Consider the following 12,292-nt stretch of genomic DNA (forward strand, 5'->3'; position numbering starts at 1 on the left):
CACGGAGTGTTTCTACATTGCAGTATTATTGATACTATTTAAAAAAAATGCACTTTTTCCCGCCACTGGTGAACTGTGAATTGGATCGTACATGTGTTGCCTGGTCGACACTCCGGAGCAGCAGGTGGCGGTAATGCACCAATAAGCTTCATGCCAACCAACAACAACAACAAGCAGCTCTTCCGTTTCCTGATGTCAAAATAATGACGTCATCAACTGCCGTTGGCTGCCTTTTGTTTAGGCGGAGTTTTTTGAATGTTTTCAGCCATTTATGAAATAAGAACTGATTACTGTACACTGTGAAGACATGGATCGGTATGTAAACAATGAAGCTAATACCAAAAAAAAGTCTATGTTGCTGTGACGAAAATGTAACGTAGCTCGAATTAACGATATAAGATTGTGGCGGTAACTTAATTCCAGCGTTTTGTTTAGTTAGCGATGCTAACGAAACATGCTAACAGAACGAGCATCCTCACTCACTGTGTCTTTTAGTGCTACGCTGCTGTTAAAGGCTACAGGACACTTTAGTAAGAGTACAAACGTAATGGCATCAAAATGTACTTAAAGTACCAAAAGTTAAAGTACTTGTTGTGCAGACTGTCCCATTTCACAAGTTTTCAAATGTATAAACATCTTTTGAAAATGGCAGATCTACAAGCTCACAATGCGTAGCATTGTGAGCTTGTAGATCGGCTATTTTCAAATGGCCGAAATGTATATAGAGCTGAAGTGGTTAATGGATGTTTTGTAATAATCAAAACAAAGTAACAAGTAACTCAAATTTTCAAATAATTGCAGTGGAGTAAAAAAGCACAGTATTTGCCTCTGCGATGTAGTGGAGTAGAAGTAAAACTACTGAAAATTGAGAGTACTCCAGTGAAGTAAAAATACCTCAAAATTGTACTTTTGTAGTAAATGAGTAAAAGTACTTGGTTACTGTACACCACTGCTTGTAATAGTTTCTAACGTTAATTAACCAAATATGTCATTGAACTAAGTACACCAAGCCCTCCATGCACAAACTGTATTAGTTTGAATGTAGTTGTTCAATATCAGACACGCCCTCAAAGATAAACAGCATCAGCATCACTGTTGGCCAGCATAAAGCCAGACATGTTCATCCTTTCAAATAGTCACTATTATTCACTCTTGAATGTGTCGTTTAGTCTCAGAGGTTACTATGTGTAAGTAAGTGGTTCTCAAACCTTTTAATTCCAAGAACTCCCAACTTACTAGCCTTGGATCAAGACTATCATAGATGTATTTTATAAATCTTTACATTTGCATATCTTAGGTACGAAAGTAAAAGTCAGACTCGATAAAATACATCTATGATAGACTATAGTCTTGATCCAAGGCTAGGCCCATACAAGATTTGTGTCGTTAAAATGTTTCACATTTTCCAAGATTCTTTTCAAAATAGCATATATTATCTACAAGATCACAACGCATCACATTGTGAGCTTGTGGATCCCCTGTTTATAGGTTCAAAGCTATATCACTTAATTTGGCTGGGGACTCCCTGGAATTCCCTCAAGGACCCCTGGGGGTCCCTGGACCCCACTTTGAGAATCACTGCTATGTGTTAACATGATGTCATGACATCACTTCTAGTGGGAGGATGAACCGAGCGTCCAGCAGCAGACCATCGGATATGATGCCTCTACGGGTGGCTGATACCAACAGGATGAGCATGTATACCACACCACAGAGGTAGCTATTTACCAGAGTCCACTCCACACCCTGCTTTTAAACTCTTTTGGTCCCAAAAATGTCCACAGCCCATTAGTCCAACTTTAGTCCTTATTTTGTCTACGTCAGTCAGTGATTCTTCTCAACCTTTTTTAATTTCAAGGACACCTCATTTGATACTATTTCTATCTCTGGGACCCTAGTCTAGAGGCCCCTGAGGGTCCATTTGGACCCTAACAACCAATTAGCTGTCATCGTCTTTTTCACAAATCATTTTGTGAGTCTCCACATTGAGAACCACGTTACAGTTGGTGCATTATATCACATACCTGAGGGAATGTTGCAATATGACATATATGTTCGTACCCTACCTACAACACAGTGAAGTCGCTCATAATGGATACCATTACCAACAAGATTGTGTGATTTCATATGCCATATTTAGGAAGTTATTTCAGACAGACATTCAGCAATGTGACACCAGGACAAGGTATACTAGCATGTTATGTGTATTAACAGCACTATTTTCTGACATTGGATTAACGGTATAGTCGACATCATTTATGATTGAGTCTGGTGTTCATTTAGATGTGTTTGATTTAGAGGCATTTGAAATAGACATGGAGGCTTAATGAGTGGAAGATCTTTTCAGATTGTTATAGGAGATTGGGTAACATAGATATACTATGCCTCACATCCCTGTGGTATTATTTTTTCCAATGTTTTTGTTGTGCTGATAAAATCACAAGTATGTGCTTTACATGCACATGACATCTAATTGTTGCCATTGTTCATGACGTATGGTTTCACTTATTTACAGTAAACAGCCTTCATTTGGCAAACTCAATATGACCAAACCCCCGTCAGCGACCTCTGACAGGCGGACCACCTTCTTTGGAGCTCGGTATGTACATCCCATAAATAGGATTAGGAAGATAACATAACACATTGAAAAAGTGAGCCGATGTTCACTTTTTTGAATATTTAAAGATTAATTTAGAATGTGCACCTATGTTAAAATTCATATAGATGATTCTTTCTGTTAGTTGGATCCACGTTAATATTGAATGATAATAATAATGAATATTTAACTTAATCACTGCAGGACTAGTGGAATGGGTGTGCATCGCAACAGCACCTTTGGAGGGCTCGGAGGAGCGGAGAAACTGAAGGACAGCAGACCTCTGCATGATAAATCCTTTGTACAACAGTGTGTCAGAAAGTTATGCGAGGTACTATATCAACTTTTGCTAATTCTAATCTTTTCTTTAATTTTTTTCAATGTAGTGTTTGTGCAGGTGTGTGCAACTATACACAACATCTAAGCTTTGAGAATAAATTCCTCAAACTCTCACCAGAGAAGAGCTTTTTCAGTTCTGTGTCAACCAGGATAGGCTCGTCCACCTTTAGCCTCTTCTCTGAAATTAGAATTGAATTCCAATCCAGAATCACGATTTAGTTAAGTTATTAAGCCCTATAATATATATATAGGGTATAAAAAGTATAGTAGTCTTATTCTATTTGTGACCACTAGGTCTGAGCCCCTTCTGACCTTTCAGTTTGAGTTGGCCTAAAAAAATAAAGGTGATCTACATTTTGTGGACCTGGTCAACATTAAAGTGACTGTGTGACTGTCTCAGTGTACTGTGTGTGCATGATGGATGACAAAGTTGTCGAGGGCTTTCAAAAGTGTATTCCTGTATTTGACCCTTTATTTGGTTCTGTCACTTTTCTTTGTAGTTCCTGTCAGAAAAGGGCTTCCCAGGGGCTGTGTCTACCAAAACCCTCCAGTCTCCCTCCACCAAGGAGTTCCTCAAAGTTTTTGAGTTTATTTACAGTCAGCTGGACCCAACTTTTCAGTTGCCAAAATCCAAAGTAGAGGAAGAGGTGCCACGGATCCTAAAAGACCTTGGGTAAATAGTCTTGCTTTTTTTTATATACATGTATAATAGAACCAATTCCTTCTGTGAATTCTCATTGTCATGAAGTTATCAGATAACTAGGTAAAAAGGGCTTAACTTTAAACTCTAAACAAGAGTAAATTCTTTGCCAGTTTACCTCTAGTCTTGCGTAGACGACTGTAGATTTCCGCCGAACAAAACGTCTGAAGAAATCTAAACTCGATGTCGGTGCTAGAACTGTGTGGAACCAATTGAGAGACTTTAGGGTGGTCCTTCATATTGGGACGGAATCAGGATTGTTTTCCAAAGCGGTAGGCGTTGTTTCTTTTGCGGCTGCTTTTCTAGCCCCTAAATTGGATTTAGATTACCCCAGATCTTTGGGTAGGTTGTGCTCTCCGATCGCTTGACTAGTAGTTGCTACTTGAATCTCATGTACCTCCTCCTGTAATAGTCTTGTTTAAGTGCTAGTTCATAACTTTTTAAAATAAAAATTGGTAGCGATCATATAAAGAAACATACTGATTTAAGAGATTTTAGACCAAAGGCCTTTTTAAGCGACATACTTAGGCCAAAATGTCCACTTGCACATGGGATACTGTATCTTGAGTTGAGTGAAATAATTTTCATTCTGGTTAAAGTAAAACTGAAGTTTCATTATCTGTCAGAAACGGACTCCATGGCCCAATTTGGTTCCTGTCTCCTGGATTTAAGAACCTGCGCTGCTGACCATCTCTGTCTCCCTCTGTGATTTAGGTATCCATTTGCTCTGTCTAAGAGCTCCATGTATTCAGTTGGAGCTCCACACACCTGGCCTCAGGTGCTGGGCGCTCTCATCTGGCTCATCGACACAGTCAATGTAAGGAGCATCTTGTACCGTACCATAGAAATTAGAGGAGAGAGACGAGATTCGAATGTAAATGAATGATGCCTTAATTTAGCATTTAGTCTGGTGCAGTGTACTGTACATTATGTCCTGGAATAAATGTTCCTTTTAAAATGTGTGTTTGTCAGATCTACTGTAGCTGTGTGAACGAGGACAACCTGCTCTTCAAGGGCTTTTCTGAAGACAATGTTGAAGATGGGGTTGAGCGTAACAAGGTAAGCATTACACTGTAATACAAGTCATCAGATACATGCGGCAACGTTTTATAAATACTGTATGCATATATATATATATATATATCACAGTAAGATGTTTGTTTCCCCTCATTGTTTTTTTTTTTAATTTCTTCCCAAACTGTCCTATGTGATTACTGTCTTATCACACCCTGTCTGTTTCTTATCTCTTTCTCTCATCTGCATCTCTTTCTCTCCCTCTCTCTTTCCTTTGTCAATATAGCTCTACCTGGACTACATAGGTGAGACATACACCAAGTTTATGCAGGGAGCAGACACGTTTGACAAGGAGGATCATGTACACTTAAATAGATTAAGTAAGTATTCAGGGTATATTACACACATTTGTTTATTGAAGTTTCATGTTTGAACAGTTTTGAATATAGTGAACTTTACCACTAGTTCTACAGAGGTCAATTGTTTATGAATAGACATTGATTGGTGTGTCTGCCTGTCTCCATAGAGAGACTTTACAATGTGGATGAAGCCCTGCTGGTTTCAGTGGAGGAGAAATATGGGATGCTGAATGAACAGGTGGAGCTGCTGGAGAGGGAGAACCAATCGGTAAGAAGCATTGCAATTTTTACTTCACACATCATCTTTACAAGAACCGTCCCCAATGGCTGGGAAATTGTATATCAGCACTAAGTCGTGTTTTACATGGAGATCTCCAAAGTTTAAACTGATCGTTAAGTCTATAGGTATCACATATGTTTTGCGAAGGTCAGTATTTAGGCATAACATAATGAGCTTAGAGACTTTAAACTAGAATTTGACTTTAATCACATTAGTGAAGATATATACAAGAGGGCAGTTGAGATGAATAAGAAAGTCAGATTGTTTCCTCAAAGCACCTGTAATTGATTGATAAAGTGCAAGCTGTGACGTCTAACCTTTTTGTGTGTAGATATTTCCTTTTTGAAGTGAAAGAGTGTTCATCTTTGTACACAGCACCACATTTTCCAATGCAAGAAAAAAATAAAGAGAAACCAGATCCGTCACCTCTCTTCTTTTCTCCACCAGGATCCTCTCATGAACAAGAGGATGGAGAAGTTGAAACTGCAGACAGAACTCCAGAAGTTAGACACTTACCACAGCAATCTAGAGACCTACAAAGCCAGTGTGGAGACCCAGGACGCCAGACTGGCCGAAGAGGTGGAGGTCACTGGTAAATGGCCATCAATAACTTCCATTTAGCCTGTTTCTTGGCATTCCATGATACAGAACCCTTTTGTGGATTTGTAAATTGTATTTCAGTTGCCTTGGTACAGTACATGGCCTTGTATTTATTAAACTGGATGTATACCAAAAATGGTTTCTGATTGCAGAAGTACTATTTGTACATAAATGGGTCTTTTCCAAAGGTCTTTTTCCCCTTGCTGAAATAGATTTGTATTTAAAAACATGGTGATGTGTTTTTGTCCCCTTCTACCTCTACAGGCCGTCATCTCGATTCTCTGAAGCAGGAGCAGGCCAGACTGCAGCACCTCCTGGATAATCAGAAGTACACTCCAGCTGACATAGAGAGGATCAACAGGGAGAAGATTGAGCTCCAGCAGACAATGTCCATTCTGAGCAAGGCTCAGGAGGAGGCGGAGCAACACGTGTGGCACGAAGAGATGGGCCTGGCCACAATCAAGGAGAAAGTGTGTATATTCTGTACATAAGAAGTAGCGTGAATTCCATTTGTAACCGTGTGGTATGACAGAGGATTCACTATTATGATACTGCTCTCCTGAAACAATGTATTCAAATACTATGGGACAGAAGTTCCAAGCTAAGTGTGCTCTACTGTCAGGGGATTAAGAGAAGGAAAGGTGGGTGCAGACTCTCGGCAAACAGTCCGCACTCACTGTAAATTTTCTTTGAATTTTTTAATATACCAATCAAAAAGGGTGGGCCTAATGAAAAGGGACAATCCACCACCAGTACAGAGAACGCTGGCTTTTATTGTATATTATTTTCACCATTGTATTATTGGTCTGTGCAATCCAATCCAATTGAAATGGTTCTCCAAATAAAATGCTAGTCAAACTTGCACAAGGTGAGCGGAATAGTGCTGACACATCCACATCAGGAACTCCAAATCCTCATCAATGGTTTTGTCCCACCATACTTGGGAATCCCTGCACTGACGGGAACTTGGAGAAAATATTGTGCTGGGTGGTTATAGGCCAAGTGTACAATTTTTCCACCCCAAAACTAGAGGCCATAGTGGTGTTGTTTTAGTTTAGCTCAGTGATTCACCTTTTCAAATTTTGTGATATGTATGCATTGACCTAAGTTTTCACATTTCAGTCTTTAAGAATTAAGAATCACATGAGTAAAATATGGTTACCTGTACCCCTCGCCTCCTCTCATTTCCTCCTTCCACATCATCACAGGTTGAATTGAAGCTGGCAGAGTACCATAAGATGGCCCGTAAGCTGAAGCTCATCCCAGCATCCGCAGAGAATGCCTGTGGACATGATTTTGAGATGAAGACCACCTCCATGTATCAACCTGGTGCTATGCTCCAGTATAAAGCACAGATACAGGTACGGATCGGCATCCATATTTTTTATATTTTAGATCGGTGGATTGGTCTGACCTTTTTTGGTCTAATACCATAGCTTTACTGTATTTGAAGACACATTGATATCCCTTGCTTTAGTGTCAAGTTCAACTGTCATTGTATTAGCAATATCATATAATTTACTGAATAATTATTATCAGCTCACTACAGCTTATTGTGGATTTTGTCATTGGTCTTTGATGAACTCCCACATATAGCAAAGAATAACATTGTAGCTTTTATTCAGTTGATGGGTACCTGTATCTAGCATTTGATTATAGGTCTCGACTCATTTCAGCATACATTTTGAAGTAATTAGAATAACGGCAACAATGCCCAAGTTTACATCACTGTCCCAGTGCTTAGGCTCCTGAGCGTATGCATTTTTAGAGACTTCCTGCATTTATTCGTATTCTATTCCTATCTCATGCTGGCATTGCCTTGTGTTAAAAGATGGCTAGATTTTGCTATTGTAGTCATACTGGTGTATGCTGCACGTTTAGATCCCCCTGAGAAAGATGATCACTGACATGGAGGAGCAGAGCGGTCGAGTGGCCAACAAGAAGCTCTGTGTGCACGAGTCTATTGAGCAGGTAACATGTTGTCAATTTATTGCATTGTGCTGATTTATTGCATTGAGCTGATCTGTCAGTGTTTACTCTGGAAGGAATACAATTTTGTATATGCATATATACAGTGTATAATCGGCATGACTCTTATGTATGCATGTATTTTAACAACTTGTCCAGGCCGGCTGAGTTTGTCATCTTGATCTGGTCAACTCTGATAATTCCAACATTGTGCTGCAGTTAGTTTTGAATCAGGTAATCAAAGTACATGTGTTTGTTTGTCTCAGATGACCTCTAACATCTTGGACAAGAACAATCAGCTGAAGCAGCTGAGAGAGCAGATTCGGAGATTGGATGAACGATCAGAACATGACATGCAGGTGAAGTATATCATGTACAGTAAAAAGCAGTGGGTCAGGACCCATTTTCGGGTCAGGGGCCCATTTTTATGGTCACGAGTAGATATCCCTTTTTTGTTTCCTACAGGAATTTGATACATTTAAGAGCAAAACAAAGTTTTTGCTTTATTTACATAGGCAAATGTACAAGGACAGGAAGGAGAAGGTAGAGACGTAACGCAGGTCTCCAGCCAGAATCAAACTGGAATCATGTGGTCAACTAACTCGCTATACAGCCTGCTTGGCTGTGTGCCCGATACCTGTACTAGTGTAAACTGGTCCTGTTGTTCATCCAGAGCAGCTCCCCTGAGCATACTGATTCTCAACAACTTGATTTTAACATTTGATTTCAAAAATAAAAAGTTTTTACTTCAACGACATCTGACTGAAAATTACTGAGCAGGTCACACTTAGGAAATTATTGATTTAACAACCTTCAACAAATGTGTGTGTGTGTGTGTGTGTGTGTGTGTGTGTGTGTGTAGGAGATGGCACTTGAAGAGCAGAAATGGGCAACAGAGAAGGACTCAATTGAAAACCACCAGAAGCTCCTTGAGGACAAGGTTACCCATGGTTATGACGATGCTGTGCAGAAACTGAAGGCAACGCAGCAGCAGTAAGTGTTTTTCTCTCTGCCTTTCACCATTCGTGCTATATCTTCAAATCCACTGTATTACACTGAACAGAATGAACGTTTGTGGTGGAGGGGAGGAGATGATCAATGATGAGTCAACTGGTGTTGTTCATGCATACATCACCATATTGAATGTTTATTTTACAGTATATTATATTTCAAAGGCACGACTGTGGTTGAGAAAGTACCGGTACGCTCATGTACAATAATCACTCAGCCTTGCATGTCAGATTATGAGTGTCTAGTATTCTCTATCCAGAGAAACATTCTTCTGGAAGGATTACTTGGTGTGTGAGCTAAAATTGAGTTATAAGTGTTTATAATAGAAAGAAAAAGAATAAACCCGCACACTCATCTGCTCCAATGTAAATTTTCTCTTTTTTTCTCTTTTTCTTAATGTTACTTTCCAACCCAGCACCTCAACCAAGTGATGTGCGTATCATCATACTATAATTCTAGTAACGTCTGTAGTGGGAGTAGGTGAAGCTACCCAGTTCTCCTCAGTGGCTTGACCAATATTGCTCTGATTTTGCACACAGCCATTGACCATTACCATCTGAACTTAACTGTGAAGCCCGTTTTTCAATTTCACTAAATCTCAGCTTCTTATTAGCGTTTTTGTGTCAAACACTGTCGCCATGGTTACGGGGCTGCCCAGCTATGGGACGAACTGCCTCCCGGGTTGCCAGATCATGTGCGCATATCCCCCCACGGATGCGTCCACCGGGTATGGTCTAGTTCTATTAGTTTTTATAATAGAAAGAGACATTGATTTGAGTGTTCCTCTGTGAACCCTAGGTACCACCTGGTGCTGCAGGAGACCAGTGAGGAGAGACGGACAGTAACGAACAACTTGGCCTCTGTCTTCACCACTGCTACCAACCACGTCTTCATTATAGAGGTACAAGATTATCTAACTACTGTAGCTAACTTAATAACTTGAAACTCATCTGTCACTCAGAATTATTAAGCTAACTAAACCAGCAAGATAGAATGTGACTAATAAATTATCTTTTTGTAGACTTATCTCTTAGAGAAAGAAGTAAATAATACAATCACTACAATAACTACTGTTAAGTTCTTTGTGACTGTTTTAAGAAGGCATTACTGAATTGAGTTCTACTAGTAACTAAATTTGGCCATAGAACATAAGGTAAGTATAAGCTAAAAATGTAATTATCTATCTTCAACCACGTAAACCCTAAACTTTGTTGACTGGGGTCCTCCAAGGGTCTATACTTGGTCCCCTCCTTTTTTCCCTCAAGTTTGCAACGTGTTGCGAGCTTGCAGATAAGCTATTTTTGCAGACTGTTCGCCTATTATGAGTTATGCATGGATTAAAGTAATTTGGATTCCATAGAAGTCAGCATGTCTTCTATGGAATCTTGTTGTGCACCGAAAATAGCCGAGTTTATAGATTGGCTATTTTCGGTTATTCATTATTTTAAGAAGAATACATACTCAGATGCATCTTCCATAAAACATTAATGCCCTGTAATATTTAAAAAAAGCAAAGGTTAAAGCCTCAATTTGTGCAATGTCTTCAACTGGTTGGCAGTATGTATGGTAGAACAGCAAGAACATAGGTTTAGAACGATAATACTAAAACATCATTTTACATGTGGGGGGGACTCCTTTCACGCTGTTTCACATTTAACAAAGATTTTCAGTTCTGTTATCAGTTATTTTGCTTCAATCCATGGTTATGACCTGCCCAGAATAGGGATGCTGGGGTTCATGTGGTTAAAAAAGCATTACTGAAGGACTATCAAAATGTTTTCTTGTAAAAAGAAAAAAAATGTTTTCTTGCAACAAAAAAAAAAGAAAGTAGTAAGAAGTAATTTGGCCACAGAAAAAAGGTAAGCAGTTGTTCAGGGTCTATAACTACCTGCATTTACCCAATCTGAGTTATTGTGTTCCCACCCCACCCCATCCAATAAACAGAAATACCTGGAGGATCAACACAGCAGAATGCAGCGTGTAACTTCTAAAACGAGTGAAGAGTGCCAAGTATACCTCCAGCAGCTCCGGGAAATGATCACAGCCTTCATTTCCAAAGCAAATAGTCTACCGTTATGATGGAGTACTATAAACCTGCTAATTACATTTTATAGCATGGGCATACAGTGTCTGTGTATATATGTAGATATTTTTTGTTGATTTTTCTCCCCGCCCCCCTTGCTCCCCCCAGTCGTCCCCTCTTCTTCTCTTTCTCCTTTCCTTTCTTTCATCAACGTTTGCTCCTAGAGATGCACCAATAAAAAACATTCCTTCCCGATACCGATTCTGATACCCACAACTTGTGTATCGGTCGATACTCATCATGTCATAAATTATGTGGTTTCGGATTGGCACAGACTGGCATACTCGCCAATGCCGAAACCAGGATTTTAGGGAGTATCGGCAGCTCTATTTGCTCCCCTAATTTGTCCAGGTGTTAACAAGCCCCTTGTTTTGTTCTCTGTTTTCCCCTCTTTTGCATGCTTTTATATATTGACCATTTTTTCATTATTGCTTTGTTGTATTTAGCTCCATGAAGAAAATTAAAAACTAAAATGTGTGTAATGTGTGCTAGTGCCTCCATTTTAAAAAGCTAAACCTTTACCAGTCCATTTAGCTGTATGGGAAGGACAATGCTACATTTGGTTTGTACACCATGGTGTTGTACAAACCAAATGTCAACAAGGTAACACCGTTTTACTTTAATGTATTTATTACTAGTTTCTTAGTTCTAGATCGAATTGTAAAGGCTCTGTTTTTTCTATAACCAAGATATCTAGTTATACTCAGAATGACCACTAGATGGTAGCCGTCACCACTTTAGAGCAAGCTAGAGACCGCATACTTTGGTCATGGTACTTTGTAAGTAACCATACTCTACAACAGTGGTTCCCCAAACGTTTTAGCTCGAGACCCTAAAGAGAAATTAGACGTTTACCTGGGACCCAAACTAGTGAAAATAGCATTGCTTTGTGTGCTTGTAGATCTGCTATTTTCACTACTTCTTAAAAGTTAGTTTTTCTAATTCATGGAATTTCTTAAATTAAAAATATATGTATATCTATGAAATTATGTTAAAAAAATGTTTTAATTTGTTTTTAATTCTTGAACATTTTTTTTTGGGGGGGGGGTTGTCAAATCCTTTCTGACTATTTTTAATATGCCTACATGCGACCTACGTTTTCATTGTTTGAATGGCATAGCCTATACTTGTGCTAAGTTCGCTAACACTACCAAATTTGCCAAATATATATTGGCAACGCCTGAACGCCAGTGTCTCGAAAACTAAACCAGCAAGATGGAGAACATTTGAAGGCCACTTGAGGCGTGATGTATCCTATTTTGTATGTATCCCTTTGTATTTTTCCCAGTGGTGGAAAAAGTAGGTTACTACATTTTTTTATTTAATTGTAAATGTAGTTTAT

The 12,292-nt window shown here is 39.2% G+C and overlaps 1 protein-coding gene across 1 annotated transcript; it reads left to right on the plus strand.

Annotated features, from left to right (window-relative positions):
* Nucleotides 1-197: 197 nt before the first annotated feature.
* ndc80 (NDC80 kinetochore complex component) lies at nt 198-11,427 on the plus strand. The gene is made up of 17 exons (XM_084055112.1): nt 198-315; nt 1,618-1,716; nt 2,516-2,599; nt 2,801-2,927; nt 3,436-3,608; nt 4,350-4,452; nt 4,608-4,694; nt 4,936-5,029; nt 5,176-5,276; nt 5,736-5,880; nt 6,153-6,358; nt 7,097-7,249; nt 7,770-7,859; nt 8,123-8,215; nt 8,719-8,849; nt 9,666-9,768; nt 10,812-11,427. Exons 1-17 carry the CDS (start codon nt 308-310, stop codon nt 10,944-10,946), a joined length of 1,932 nt encoding a protein of 643 aa, XP_083911238.1. The 5' UTR covers nt 198-307; the 3' UTR covers nt 10,947-11,427.
* Nucleotides 11,428-12,292: the final 865 nt, after the last annotated feature.

The sequence above is a fragment of the Gymnoscopelus microlampas genome (assembly GCF_963454915.1).
Source record: "Gymnoscopelus microlampas genome assembly, chromosome: 4".
Lineage (NCBI taxonomy): Eukaryota > Metazoa > Chordata > Actinopteri > Myctophiformes > Myctophidae > Gymnoscopelus > Gymnoscopelus microlampas.

Bases quoted from the DNA above. Each gene is read 5' to 3' on its own strand.
- ndc80 (XM_084055112.1), top strand. The intron at 5,277-5,735 runs GTAAGAAGCATT...TTTCTCCACCAG, and splicing joins TGGAGAGGGAGAACCAATCG to GATCCTCTCATGAACAAGAG. The intron at 6,359-7,096 runs GTGTGTATATTC...ACATCATCACAG, and splicing joins TGGCCACAATCAAGGAGAAA to GTTGAATTGAAGCTGGCAGA.